General features: G+C 37.2%; 3 protein-coding genes across 6 annotated transcripts; 1 reads left to right on the top strand and 2 right to left on the bottom strand.

Annotated features, from left to right (window-relative positions):
* Positions 1 to 41: 41 nt before the first annotated feature.
* LOC124208593 (adhesive plaque matrix protein-like) lies at positions 42 to 14,506 on the top strand. 4 transcript variants are annotated; one of them, XM_046606416.1, is made up of 4 exons: positions 42 to 119; positions 205 to 357; positions 3,456 to 3,566; positions 14,071 to 14,506. In XM_046606416.1, the coding sequence occupies exons 1-4, from the start codon at positions 114 to 116 to the stop codon at positions 14,416 to 14,418; spliced, it is 618 nt and encodes a 205-aa protein (XP_046462372.1). In that variant the 5' UTR covers positions 42 to 113; the 3' UTR covers positions 14,419 to 14,506. The 4 variants fall into 4 exon arrangements, with proteins under 4 accessions (XP_046462372.1, XP_046462374.1, XP_046462373.1 ...); XM_046606418.1 differs by lacking the exon at positions 14,071 to 14,506 and adding an exon at positions 12,391 to 12,793 and having other exon boundaries at positions 3,456 to 3,531; XM_046606417.1 differs by lacking the exons at positions 42 to 119; positions 205 to 357 and adding exons at positions 1,593 to 1,626; positions 1,694 to 1,810 and having other exon boundaries at positions 3,480 to 3,566.
* On the bottom strand, positions 6,927 to 7,690 carry LOC124208596 (adhesive plaque matrix protein-like). Its single transcript, XM_046606423.1, has 2 exons — positions 7,537 to 7,690; positions 6,927 to 7,463 (listed from the first exon to the last, which is right to left on the bottom strand). Exons 1-2 carry the CDS (start codon positions 7,540 to 7,542, stop codon positions 7,056 to 7,058), a joined length of 414 nt encoding a protein of 137 aa, XP_046462379.1. The 5' UTR covers positions 7,543 to 7,690; the 3' UTR covers positions 6,927 to 7,055.
* On the bottom strand, positions 8,678 to 9,329 carry LOC124208595 (adhesive plaque matrix protein-like). The gene is made up of 2 exons (XM_046606422.1): positions 9,264 to 9,329; positions 8,678 to 9,191 (listed from the first exon to the last, which is right to left on the bottom strand). Exons 1-2 carry the CDS (start codon positions 9,267 to 9,269, stop codon positions 8,766 to 8,768), a joined length of 432 nt encoding a protein of 143 aa, XP_046462378.1. The 5' UTR covers positions 9,270 to 9,329; the 3' UTR covers positions 8,678 to 8,765.
* Positions 14,507 to 14,810: the final 304 nt, after the last annotated feature.

The raw sequence follows: 14,810 nt of genomic DNA, 5'->3' as shown, positions 1-14,810 counted from the left end.
ATAGCAAAAGTAGTGGAAGAAAATTTAACCCAGTATAAAAACACGGATGGAACGTGAAGAAGGCATCAGTTACATTCAGCTGCTGTAAAAAATAACATCACTACGCCACAATCATGAAGGTATAATCATTCAAATTTTCTGAAAAAAAACTCAATAAAATGCAAGCAGTTATAGCGATACAAAAATGACAAACAATTTTTCCAGGTCTTAATCGTCGCAGCTTTAATTGTTGCTGTTGTTGCTGACCAAGCACCTTATTATCAGCCGAGTTATTCTCCCTATCCGGAATACAAACCCGAGTACAAGCCGGAATACAAGCCAGAGTATAAGCCGGAATACAAGCCCGAATACAAGCCGGAATATCCGAATCAAAAGCCGTACTACGCCGAACCTTCTTACAAGCCAACTTACCCAGAGTATAAGCCAGCTTATACCGAGCACAAACCGGCTTACCATGGACCAACGTATGCCCACCCAGCCCCAGCCTACAAACCCGCATACAAGCCTGCGTATCCGGAATACAAACCGACTTACTCGTCTCCACCACAGTATCCTTCCTACGCCCCAACATATCCAGTCAAATATTAACAAAGCCTAAGTTACATAGTTGATCTTGTAAAAATACTGGCGAATCAAATCTATATTTTGTGTTTTAGTCAATGTTAAAATGTTGATAAACCAATTCGCATTACTGACAATAAACTGAAGGTATGATAAATATGAAATTTCCCATTAATTGACATTTCAAATATAATTTCCCGATCGTTGCTTATGCAGTCAGCGCGTGGAAACGTTGCCGTCACTATTAATGTCGTATATCTCTTCAAAGACGTCTTAATAAGTGGTTTTTGTATACACCTTGCCGTTGGTTTTGTGCTACAAATCAAAATTTAATAACAACTATACATACTGCTGGGGACACCCAGTCAAATAAAAAAACAGGCAAATGTGGAGATCATTTACCAGTTAGGTGTTATCATGCTTACATTGTAGTTACATCGAGTTTGGATGATGCACAATTAAGTATATGGAGACCTCAGTGGTCTGGAATCTATCATACATCAATCATACACAGACTTCGATAGGGTAATAAAGATTTAAAAAAAAAAGCAAATACGCACGAAAATTTCCGGAAAATTTTTTTTAGTCTCAGTCTATTGCAGATTATAAACTTAATCAAATAGAGAAAGGCAATTCATTTTCTAAATCAAGGGTGTGAAGGAACAAAGCAACAAATAAGGAATTGATGATGGATTGGAGCGTTGGAGAAGGAAAACCACATGAGACTAATAGTGATAATCAAGACGTCAACTAATATTTCCTTAAGACAAGGCTGGCATGTCTATGTCTGGTGGTTTTTATTTATTTAATTTTGTTTTTGCTTTTGCAATAACTCGTGGAGAAATTTTCGCTAAAATAAATAGTGAATCGATAAAATTGTAAACGAAAATCCGCAATAATTTTCCCTGTTACTCCTTGCAATTGATAGAATATTATCAGGAGACCATCCCCAAGGGAGGTGTCTCACTCCAAAACATATAAAAACAATCAGTCCATAGAACAAAAGTATCAGTTATCAATTCATCCTTCTCCTTAGCTTGTTAATATCATCTAAACAGCATGAAGGTTTGTTAATTCTATATAAAATAAGGACTTTCAGCAGTGTCTACCAAAATGACAAATTATTTATTAGGTCTTAATCATCACCACTCTAATTGTTGCCGTTGTTGCTGACCGAGCTCCCTATTATCAGTCGAGCTACTCTCCCTATCCAGAATACAAGCCGGAGTACAAGCCGGAGTACAAGCCGGAGTACAAGCCAGAGTACAAGCCGGAATACAAGCCAGGGTACAAGCTGGAATATCCAACTCAAAGACCGTACTACGCAGAACCAGCTTACAAACCCAGTTACCCAGAATACAAGCCAGCTTATACCGAGCACAAACCGGCTTACCACGAACCAACGTATGCCCACCCGGCCCCAGCCTACAAACCCGCATACAAGCCTGCGTATCCGGAATACAAACCGACTTACTCGTCTCCACCACAGTATCCTTCCTACGCCCCCACATATCCAGTCAAATATTAAAAAAACAGCAACGTCACTCACATTGCTCATCATGTAAATTTATCTGTGATGAATTTCATCTTGCGTTTCAATAAATGTTTCGTCTATATCAAGACTTCGTATCATTTATTACAATTTTATAACTTTCGGCGAATGTTTTTTTTCAGACTTGAACTTCTTTTCTTTTTGAAACCATCGGCTTTGAATGTCAAATGCCTTTTCAGGAATATTAATCTAAGCGATTTATGGTTTTACCGAATGTTTTTCCTGTTTTCTTCAATGCGCAAGACATAATCGTTATAAAGCGACACTGCATTGACTTATTCCGATTTCAGCATATTTTGGGCGTTGGCCTCTGTAGCCCTTTTTGGGAGATTAAAATCCCAATTTAAAAAATTGCACAGCTGTGAAAGTGTGATACAAATGCTCCAATAGAAAAGGAAGTAAAATACCTAGATCATTCTACCAGTTTGTCGCTGAAGTTTTATTTTCAATTTTCAAGTAAAATAAGATACATATATTTTCATAAGAAGTTGTAATCAGCTCTTGAGCAATTTAGATTCGATGATTTGTATTTTGAATACAAGAAATTATGCCCTTTTTTCTTGCCTTGTAAGTTCATCACCATCTGGGATATAATGCATGCATAAGTGTTTTGAGGCCATGGGTTCGTTTTATTATTTCGTGGGATCTCCCTATAGATAACAATAACGAACTTTGGTAATAAGACGCCAACTGATAATAAAAAAGACAATTACCGGAAAAAAGTAAACAGCAGTCTAGTCTGTGGAAGAGCAAGATGCTGAAGGAACAATGCAACAAATAGAGAATCGATCGGAATCTATGGCGATTCAAACCATGATGGCCAGAAAGCCACATGAGATTCGGTAATTGAGATGTCGCTCTATTTCCTGCAAGATAAGAGAAGAATGCCATCAGCAGTGGTGGTTTCCGATAGATTTCCTATTTGGCTTCGGCACACCTCAAGGAGAAATTTTCCGCAAAAATAAAAAGTGAAAATGTTTCGGCAATTACTTGATTCGATGAATTGAAATGAAAAACAGCCAAATTGTCCCCGTTCTTATTTTCTATTTGTCGAATTGTATCAGGAAACCATCGCCAAAGGAGGTGTGTCAATCTAGCTAGTATATGTATATAAACAACCAGACGTCAGCGGAAAGGCAATCAGTTATCCATTCAGCTTGTATTCAGTAATATCAACTAAAACAACATGAAGGTTTGTTATTAATTCTTTTTTAATGAGATGTTCAGACGATGTGTCCATTAATAGGGCAATTTAATGTTTCATTAGGTCTTAATCATCGCCATTTTAATTGCTGCTGTTGTTGCTGACCAAGCACCCTATTATCAGCCTAGCTACTACCCCGAATACAAGCCGGAGTACAAGCCAGAGTATAAGCCGGAATACAAGCCCGAATACAAGCCGGAGTACAAGCCGGAGTATAAGCCGGAATACAAGCCCGAATACAAGCCGGAGTACAAGCCGGAATACCCCACTCAAAAGCCGTACTACGCAGAACCATCTTACAAACCCACTTACCCAGAGTATAAGCCAGCTTATACCGAGCATAAACCGGCTTACCATGAACCAACGTATGCCCACCCGGCCCCAGCCTACAAACCCGCATACAAACCTGCGTATCCGGAATACAAACCAACTTACTCATCTCCACCACAGTATCCTTCCTACGCCCCAACATATCCAGTCAAATATTAAAACAATTGCGTCTATCTTGTAGCCCATCATATAAATTTGTCTGCGATGAATTTCACTTTGCGTTTTAATAAATTTTTGTCGCTCAAGATTCATTGTCATTTTTTAAAATTTGATTATTATTTATTGGTACCTGAACTTCTCCTCGTTCAAATCAGTCACTCATGAATGTCAAGTGCACTTTCAAGAATATAATTCTTGGTGCGAATTACGGATTTACTGATTGTTTTCGTTTTCTTCGATGTAGACCACTCACTATCACTCTGGAACTCGAAAAGATTGGAAGACAGGAAGAAATTTAGGTCAGTATATTTTGAAAGGGTTCTCTAATGCTACAGTCTAGTGTTGTCTAATCATAGTAATCAAAATCTAATAAATGCACACCTGTGACACATATACTGAAATAATTTTAAAAATCGTAACATCTAGATATCATTTACCAAAGTAAGTAGCCTATACTTTATTGCCAATATTTCTCACTCAAATTAGATCCATAATTTAATGACTAATCAACTTCAGAAATTTGAATCAAGATTTTGTGTTAATAAATGACGCAAATGACGACGTGAATTCACCTTGCCTTGCAAGTATTACCGTATTGTACATTGTCGTTTGGGTGGCGCAAGTGTTTTGAGGCGAATGGTTCACTAAATGATTTTATGGGGTATATCGTAACATCACGACGGTCTGCAGTAATAAAACCAAGCAGAAAATATGCGCAGACATTTTTAGAAAAATTCCTGGTAGTCTACAATTGCAGAAAAGAAGATATAAAACAGAGAAAGATAATTAATTTTTTAGCAATAAATGGGAAGAAACACAAATAAAAATGGATACGATGATGGAATGAGGATCGTTGGAGCGAGAAAAACACACGAGACTGATCATTAAGACGTCGCCCTATTTTTTCTAAGATAGGCTAATGCGGGATTGACCATATCATTGGTGTTTTCCGATAGATTTCTATTTTTGGCATACCTCAGCAAGGAGAAATTCCCGCAAGAATTAAGAGTGAAAATATATTGCCAAAACTTGGATAAATGAAACTGATTTGAACAACCGCAAAAGTTTTACTTGTTATTATTTTCTATTAGTCAAATTCTGTCAGTAAACCATCGTAAAAAGAATGTGTATCACTCCAGTGAATATAAAACCTACCAGACATCAGTGGAAAAGTATCAGTCATCGATTCATCCTTTGTTCAAGAACATAATCTTAAACAATATGAAGGTTTCAAATTTTTTTACCATTTTTATTGAAAGAAATTCGACTAATAGGGAAATAATACAATGTTTCATAATAGGTCTTATATTAATCATCGCCGCTTTAATTGCAGCTGTTGTTGCTGATAAAACACCCTATTATCAGCAGCCAAGCTACTATAAAGAATACAAACCGGAGTACAAGCCAGAATACAAGCCGGAGTACAAGCCGGAGTATAAGCCCGAATACAAGCCGGAGTACAAACCAGACTACAAGCCGGAATATCCAACTCAAAAACCGTACTACGCCGAACCTTCTTACAAGCCCACTTACCCAGAATATAAACCAGCTTATACCGAGCACAAACCGGCTTACCATGGACCAACGTATGCCCACCCAGCCCCAGCCTACAAACCCGCATACAAGCCTGCGTATCCGGAATACAAACCGACTTACTCGTCTCCACCACAGTATCCTTCCTACGCCCCAACATATCCAGTAAAATATTAACAAAGGCTAAGTTAATAGTTGATCTTGTAAAAAATACCGGCAAACCAAATCCATATTTTGTGTTTTAGTATATGTTAAAATGTTGATAAACGAATTCGTATAACTGACAATACACTGCATGTAAAATAAATATGATTTTGTTCAAATTGATACTTGAAATATTATTTCTCGATCGTTGCAGTTAGTGCGTGATAACGTTACCGTCACTATTAAAGTATGTTTCTTCAAAGACGTCATAGTGGTTTTTTCCTCCTTACACTTCTCCTAACTTAACTTCTCCTTGATTTAGAACATTAATTGGTTTTTCTCGTGTTGGGTCTTTCCCAATCATCCGATTTAAATAATAGTTGTTTTATTGTATTTTTCTCACTTTTTTCTATTTCTAGTATTTTTTATTTTATTTTATGAGTCATTAGTTTACCCGCTATCGATTTTGAAAGTTGCAGAAAAAAAGTGGGCGTGGAAAAATTCGGGGTTTATATGAGACAGGGCGATAACTCTAAATTTAGCACTAAAATATTGTTATAAATTAATTTAAAAATATAATGCTATTATATTTGCCACCTAGTATTTGTTTTTCGCTAAGATTTTAGTTTATTGCTAAATTAAGAAAATTAATTGTTTCAAAATTATTATTTTCTCATCATTGCCACTGAGCTAAGCTCCGCCCATTACAGACTCCCTTTTGGTCCCAATTTACCCCACATTTTGGTTTTTTGGCATGCTTTTGGGAAAACTTGAATTACAAAACACATTTTTAAAGTAAAAAATTATTTTTTTTTTATTAAAGATAAAAGGTATATCTATACTTTTGGTATCTCTCTTTTTTTATAAAATTTTGAAATTTTGAGTAAATTCCAAAAAATCCGGTGTTTTTTAAGAATTTTAGAGTTCTTTTTTTATTTATTAAAAAACTTAAAAACTTAAAGTACAAAAGTAATGATTTTTTATGGAATAAAGTAGATACCTATGAACAACGTCATGTATTAATTTTAGAATTTTCTAACTAAATTAAATATTTTTAACTTGCTGTTTCACATAGTACAACGGACTTTATAACCCACTCTCACCTATGATAGAAGCTAGCCCATAAAATAATAAAGGGAACCTGAGGTCTCCACACACCTTATTGCGCACCATCCAAATTCCAGGTAACTACAATTTAAGCGTGTTAACTACAAATTTGTAAATAATCCCGACATTTGCCTGATTTGAATCTGTGTGTCACCAGTGTGCAGTTAATTGTTCTTAAATTTGAATTTTTTACCGTAGAAATAAACGGTAAGGCATATAAAACCACTAATGACGTCTTTGAAGAGACATACATTAATAGTAACGGTAACGTTATCACGCACTAACTGCAACGATCGAGAAATAATATTTCAAGTATCAATAATGAACAAAATCATATTTATTTTACAAACAGTTTATTGTCAGTTATACGAATTCGTTTATCAACATTTTAACATATACTAAAACACAAAATATGGATTTGTTTTGCCGGTATTTTTACAAGATCAACTATTAACTTAGACTTTGTTAATATTTTACTGGATATGTTGGGGCGTAGGAAGGATACTGTGGTGGAGACGAGTAAGTCGGTTTGTATTCCGGATACGCAGGCTTGTATGCGGGTTTGTAGGCTGGGGCTGGGTGGGCATACGTTGGTCCATGGTAAGCCGGTTTGTGCTCGGTATAAGCTGGTTTATATTCTGGGTAAGTGGGCTTGTAAGAAGGTTCGGCGTAGTACGGTTTTTGAGTTGGATATTCCGGCTTGTAGTCTGGTTTGTACTCCGGCTTGTATTCGGGCTTATACTCCGGCTTGTACTCCGGCTTGTATTCTGGCTTGTACTCCGGTTTGTATTCTTGATAGTAGCTTGGCTGCTGATAATAGGGTGTTTTATCAGCAACAACAGCTGCAATTAAAGCGGCGATGATTAATAAGACCTATTATGAAACATTATATTATTTCCCTATTAGTCGAATTTCTTTCAATAAAAATGGTAAAAAAAATTGAAACCTTCATATTGTTTAAGATTATGTTCTTGAACAAAGGATGAGTTGATGACTGATACTTTTCCACTGATGTCTGGTAGGTTTTATATTTACTGGAGTGATACACATTCTTTTTACGATGGTTTACTGACAGAATTTGACTAATAGAAAATAATAACAAGTAAAACTTTTGCGGTTGTTCAAATCAGTTTCATTAATCCAAGTTTTGGCAATATATTTTCACTCTTAATTCTTGCGGGAATTTCTCCTTGCTGAGGTATGCCAAAAATAGAAATCTATCGGAAAACACCAATGATATGGTCAATCCCGCATTAGCCTATCTTAGAAAAAATAGGGCGACGTCTTAATGATCAGTCTCGTGTGTCTTTCTCGCTCCAACGATCCTCATTCCATATCATCGTATCCATTTTTATTTGTGTTTCTTCCCATTTATTGCTAAAAAATTAATTATCTTTCTCTGTTTTATATCTTCTTTTCTGCAATTGTAGACTACCAGGAATTTTTCTAAAAATGTCTGCGCATATTTTCTGCTTGGTTTTATTACTGCAGACCGTCGTGATGTTACGATATACCCCATAAAATCATTTAGTGAACCATTCGCCTCAAAACACTTGCGCCACCCAAACGACAATGTACAATACGGTAATACTTGCAAGGCAAGGTGAATTCACGTCGTCATTTGCGTCATTTATTAACACAAAATCTTGATTCAAATTTCTGAAGTTGATTAGTCATTAAATTATGGATCTAATTTGAGTGAGAAATATTGGCAATAAAGTATAGGCTACTTACTTTGGTAAATGATATCTAGATGTTACGATTTTTAAAATTATTTCAGTATATGTGTCACAGGTGTGCATTTATTAGATTTTGATTACTATGATTAGACAATACTAGACTGTAGCATTAGAGAACCCTTTCAAAATATACTGACCTAAATTTCTTCCTTTCTTCCAATCTTTTCGAGTTCCAGAGTGATAGTGAGTGGTCTACATCGAAGAAAACGAAAACAATCAGTAAATCCGTAATTCGCACCAAGAATTATATTCTTGAAAGTGCACTTGACATTCATGAGTGACTGATTTGAACGAGGAGAAGTTCAGGTACCAATAAATAATAATCAAATTTTAAAAAATGACAATGAATCTTGAGCGACAAAAATTTATTAAAACGCAAAGTGAAATTCATCGCAGACAAATTTATATGATGGGCTACAAGATAGACGCAATTGTTTTAATATTTGACTGGATATGTTGGGGCGTAGGAAGGATACTGTGGTGGAGATGAGTAAGTTGGTTTGTATTCCGGATACGCAGGTTTGTATGCGGGTTTGTAGGCTGGGGCCGGGTGGGCATACGTTGGTTCATGGTAAGCCGGTTTATGCTCGGTATAAGCTGGCTTATACTCTGGGTAAGTGGGTTTGTAAGATGGTTCTGCGTAGTACGGCTTTTGAGTGGGGTATTCCGGCTTGTACTCCGGCTTGTATTCGGGCTTGTATTCCGGCTTATACTCCGGCTTGTACTCCGGCTTGTATTCGGGCTTGTATTCCGGCTTATACTCTGGCTTGTACTCCGGCTTGTATTCGGGGTAGTAGCTAGGCTGATAATAGGGTGCTTGGTCAGCAACAACAGCAGCAATTAAAATGGCGATGATTAAGACCTAATGAAACATTAAATTGCCCTATTAATGGACACATCGTCTGAACATCTCATTAAAAAAGAATTAACAAACCTTCATGTTGTTTTAGTTGATATTACTGAATACAAGCTGAATGGATAACTGATTGCCTTTCCGCTGACGTCTGGTTGTTTATATACATATACTAGCTAGATTGACACACCTCCTTTGGCGATGGTTTCCTGATACAATTCGACAAATAGAAAATAAGAACGGGGACAATTTGGCTGTTTTTCATTTCAATTCATCGAATCAAGTAATTGCCGATACATTTTCACTTTTTATTTTTGCGGAAAATTTCTCCTTGAGGTGTGCCGAAGCCAAATAGGAAATCTATCGGAAACCACCACTGCTGATGGCATTCTTCTCTTATCTTGCAGGAAATAGAGCGACATCTTAATTACCGAATCTCATGTGGCTTTCTGGCCATCATGGTTTGAATCGCCATAGATTCCGATCGATTCTCTATTTGTTGCATTGTTCCTTCATACTCCTTGCTTTAGAAAATAAATTATCTTGCTCTTCCAATCTGCCACAGACTTGACTGCTGTTGACTTTTTTCCGGTAATTGTCTTTTTTATTATCAGTTGGCGTATTATTACCAAAGTTCGTTATTGTTATCTATAGGGAGATCCCACGAAATAATAAAACGAACCCATGGCCTCAAAACATATGCATGCATTATATCCCAGATGGTGATGAACTTACAAGGCAAGAAAAAAGGGCATAATTTCTTGTATTCAAAATACAAACCATCGAATCTAAATTGCTCAAGAGCTGGTGATTACAACTTCTTATGAAAATATATGTATCTTATTTTACTTGAAAATTGAAAATAAAACTTCAGCGACAAACTGCGGTAGAATGATCTGGGTATTTTACTTCCTTTTCTAATGGAGTATTTGTATCACACTTTCACAGATGTGCAATTTTTTAAATTGGGATTTTAATCTCCCAAAAAGGGCTACAGAGGCCAACGCCCAAAATATGCTGAAATCGGAATAAGTCAATGCAGTGTCGCTTTATAACGATTATGTCTTGCGCATTGAAGAAAACAGGAAAAACATTCGGTAAAACCATAAATCGCTTAGATTAATATTCCTGAAAAAGCATTTGACATTCAAAGCCGATGGTTTCAAAAAGAAAAGAAGTTCAAGTCTGAAAAAAAAACATTCGCCGAAAGTTATAAAATTGTAATAAATGATACGAAACCTTGATATAGACGAAACATTTATTGAAACGCAAGATGAAATTCATCACAGATAAATTTACATGATGAGCAATGTGAGTGACGTTGCTGTTTTTTTAATATTTGACTGGATATGTGGGGGCGTAGGAAGGATACTGTGGTGGAGACGAGTAAGTCGGTTTGTATTCCGGATACGCAGGCTTGTATGCGGGTTTGTAGGCTGGGGCCGAGTGGGCATACGTCGGTTCGTGGTAAGCCGGTTTGTGCTCGGTATAAGCTGGCTTGTATTCTGGGTAAGTGTGTTTGTAAGCTGGTTCTGCGTAGTACGGCCTTTGAGTTGGATATTCCGGCTTGTACTCTGGCTTGTATTCCGGCTTGTACTCTGGCTTGTACTCCGGCTTGTACTCCGGCTTGTACTCCGGCTTGTATTCTGGATAGGGAGAGTAGCTCGACTGATAATAGGGAGCTCGGTCAGCAACAACGGCAACAATTAGAGTGGTGATGATTAAGACCTAACAAGCCGGAATACAAGCCAGAGTATAAGCCGGAATACAAGCCCGAATACAAGCCGGAATATCCGAATCAAAAGCCGTACTACGCCGAACCTTCTTACAAGCCAACTTACCCAGAGTATAAGCCAGCTTATACCGAGCACAAACCGGCTTACCATGGACCAACGTATGCCCACCCAGCCCCAGCCTACAAACCCGCATACAAGCCTGCGTATCCGGAATACAAACCGACTTACTCGTCTCCACCACAGTATCCTTCCTACGCCCCAACATATCCAGTCAAATATTAACAAAGCCTAAGTTACATAGTTGATCTTGTAAAAATACTGGCGAATCAAATCTATATTTTGTGTTTTAGTCAATGTTAAAATGTTGATAAACCAATTCGCATTACTGACAATAAACTGAAGGTATGATAAATATGAAATTTCCCATTAATTGACATTTCAAATATAATTTCCCGATCGTTGCTTATGCAGTCAGCGCGTGGAAACGTTGCCGTCACTATTAATGTCGTATATCTCTTCAAAGACGTCTTAATAAGTGGTTTTTGTATACACCTTGCCGTTGGTTTTGTGCTACAAATCAAAATTTAATAACAACTATACATACTGCTGGGGACACCCAGTCAAATAAAAAAACAGGCAAATGTGGAGATCATTTACCAGTTAGGTGTTATCATGCTTACATTGTAGTTACATCGAGTTTGGATGATGCACAATTAAGTATATGGAGACCTCAGTGGTCTGGAATCTATCATACATCAATCATACACAGACTTCGATAGGGTAATAAAGATTTAAAAAAAAAAGCAAATACGCACGAAAATTTCCGGAAAATTTTTTTTAGTCTCAGTCTATTGCAGATTATAAACTTAATCAAATAGAGAAAGGCAATTCATTTTCTAAATCAAGGGTGTGAAGGAACAAAGCAACAAATAAGGAATTGATGATGGATTGGAGCGTTGGAGAAGGAAAACCACATGAGACTAATAGTGATAATCAAGACGTCAACTAATATTTCCTTAAGACAAGGCTGGCATGTCTATGTCTGGTGGTTTTTATTTATTTAATTTTGTTTTTGCTTTTGCAATAACTCGTGGAGAAATTTTCGCTAAAATAAATAGTGAATCGATAAAATTGTAAACGAAAATCCGCAATAATTTTCCCTGTTACTCCTTGCAATTGATAGAATATTATCAGGAGACCATCCCCAAGGGAGGTGTCTCACTCCAAAACATATAAAAACAATCAGTCCATAGAACAAAAGTATCAGTTATCAATTCATCCTTCTCCTTAGCTTGTTAATATCATCTAAACAGCATGAAGGTTTGTTAATTCTATATAAAATAAGGACTTTCAGCAGTGTCTACCAAAATGACAAATTATTTATTAGGTCTTAATCATCACCACTCTAATTGTTGCCGTTGTTGCTGACCGAGCTCCCTATTATCAGTCGAGCTACTCTCCCTATCCAGAATACAAGCCGGAGTACAAGCCGGAGTACAAGCCGGAGTACAAGCCAGAGTACAAGCCGGAATACAAGCCAGGGTACAAGCTGGAATATCCAACTCAAAGACCGTACTACGCAGAACCAGCTTACAAACCCAGTTACCCAGAATACAAGCCAGCTTATACCGAGCACAAACCGGCTTACCACGAACCAACGTATGCCCACCCGGCCCCAGCCTACAAACCCGCATACAAGCCTGCGTATCCGGAATACAAACCGACTTACTCGTCTCCACCACAGTATCCTTCCTACGCCCCCACATATCCAGTCAAATATTAAAAAAACAGCAACGTCACTCACATTGCTCATCATGTAAATTTATCTGTGATGAATTTCATCTTGCGTTTCAATAAATGTTTCGTCTATATCAAGACTTCGTATCATTTATTACAATTTTATAACTTTCGGCGAATGTTTTTTTTCAGACTTGAACTTCTTTTCTTTTTGAAACCATCGGCTTTGAATGTCAAATGCCTTTTCAGGAATATTAATCTAAGCGATTTATGGTTTTACCGAATGTTTTTCCTGTTTTCTTCAATGCGCAAGACATAATCGTTATAAAGCGACACTGCATTGACTTATTCCGATTTCAGCATATTTTGGGCGTTGGCCTCTGTAGCCCTTTTTGGGAGATTAAAATCCCAATTTAAAAAATTGCACAGCTGTGAAAGTGTGATACAAATGCTCCAATAGAAAAGGAAGTAAAATACCTAGATCATTCTACCAGTTTGTCGCTGAAGTTTTATTTTCAATTTTCAAGTAAAATAAGATACATATATTTTCATAAGAAGTTGTAATCAGCTCTTGAGCAATTTAGATTCGATGATTTGTATTTTGAATACAAGAAATTATGCCCTTTTTTCTTGCCTTGTAAGTTCATCACCATCTGGGATATAATGCATGCATAAGTGTTTTGAGGCCATGGGTTCGTTTTATTATTTCGTGGGATCTCCCTATAGATAACAATAACGAACTTTGGTAATAAGACGCCAACTGATAATAAAAAAGACAATTACCGGAAAAAAGTAAACAGCAGTCTAGTCTGTGGAAGAGCAAGATGCTGAAGGAACAATGCAACAAATAGAGAATCGATCGGAATCTATGGCGATTCAAACCATGATGGCCAGAAAGCCACATGAGATTCGGTAATTGAGATGTCGCTCTATTTCCTGCAAGATAAGAGAAGAATGCCATCAGCAGTGGTGGTTTCCGATAGATTTCCTATTTGGCTTCGGCACACCTCAAGGAGAAATTTTCCGCAAAAATAAAAAGTGAAAATGTTTCGGCAATTACTTGATTCGATGAATTGAAATGAAAAACAGCCAAATTGTCCCCGTTCTTATTTTCTATTTGTCGAATTGTATCAGGAAACCATCGCCAAAGGAGGTGTGTCAATCTAGCTAGTATATGTATATAAACAACCAGACGTCAGCGGAAAGGCAATCAGTTATCCATTCAGCTTGTATTCAGTAATATCAACTAAAACAACATGAAGGTTTGTTATTAATTCTTTTTTAATGAGATGTTCAGACGATGTGTCCATTAATAGGGCAATTTAATGTTTCATTAGGTCTTAATCATCGCCATTTTAATTGCTGCTGTTGTTGCTGACCAAGCACCCTATTATCAGCCTAGCTACTACCCCGAATACAAGCCGGAGTACAAGCCAGAGTATAAGCCGGAATACAAGCCCGAATACAAGCCGGAGTACAAGCCGGAGTATAAGCCGGAATACAAGCCCGAATACAAGCCGGAGTACAAGCCGGAATACCCCACTCAAAAGCCGTACTACGCAGAACCATCTTACAAACCCACTTACCCAGAGTATAAGCCAGCTTATACCGAGCATAAACCGGCTTACCATGAACCAACGTATGCCCACCCGGCCCCAGCCTACAAACCCGCATACAAACCTGCGTATCCGGAATACAAACCAACTTACTCATCTCCACCACAGTATCCTTCCTACGCCCCAACATATCCAGTCAAATATTAAAACAATTGCGTCTATCTTGTAGCCCATCATATAAATTTGTCTGCGATGAATTTCACTTTGCGTTTTAATAAATTTTTGTCGCTCAAGATTCATTGTCATTTTTTAAAATTTGATTATTATTTATTGGTACCTGAACTTCTCCTCGTTCAAATCAGTCACTCATGAATGTCAAGTGCACTTTCAAGAATATAATTCTTGGTGCGAATTACGGATTTACTGATTGTTTTCGTTTTCTTCGATGTAGACCACTCACTATCACTCTGGAACTCGAAAAGATTGGAAGACAGGAAGAAATTTAGGTCAGTATATTTTGAAAGGGTTCTCTAATGCTACAGTCTAGTGTTGTCTAATCATAGTAATCAAAATCTAATAAATGCACACCTGTGACACAT

This window comes from Daphnia pulex, chromosome 12 (genome assembly GCF_021134715.1).
Source record: "Daphnia pulex isolate KAP4 chromosome 12, ASM2113471v1".
NCBI classification, from domain to species: Eukaryota; Metazoa; Arthropoda; class Branchiopoda; order Diplostraca; family Daphniidae; genus Daphnia; species Daphnia pulex.
The sequence above is the reverse complement of the archived record's forward strand: the minus strand, read 5'-3'. Positions and strand labels throughout refer to the sequence as shown.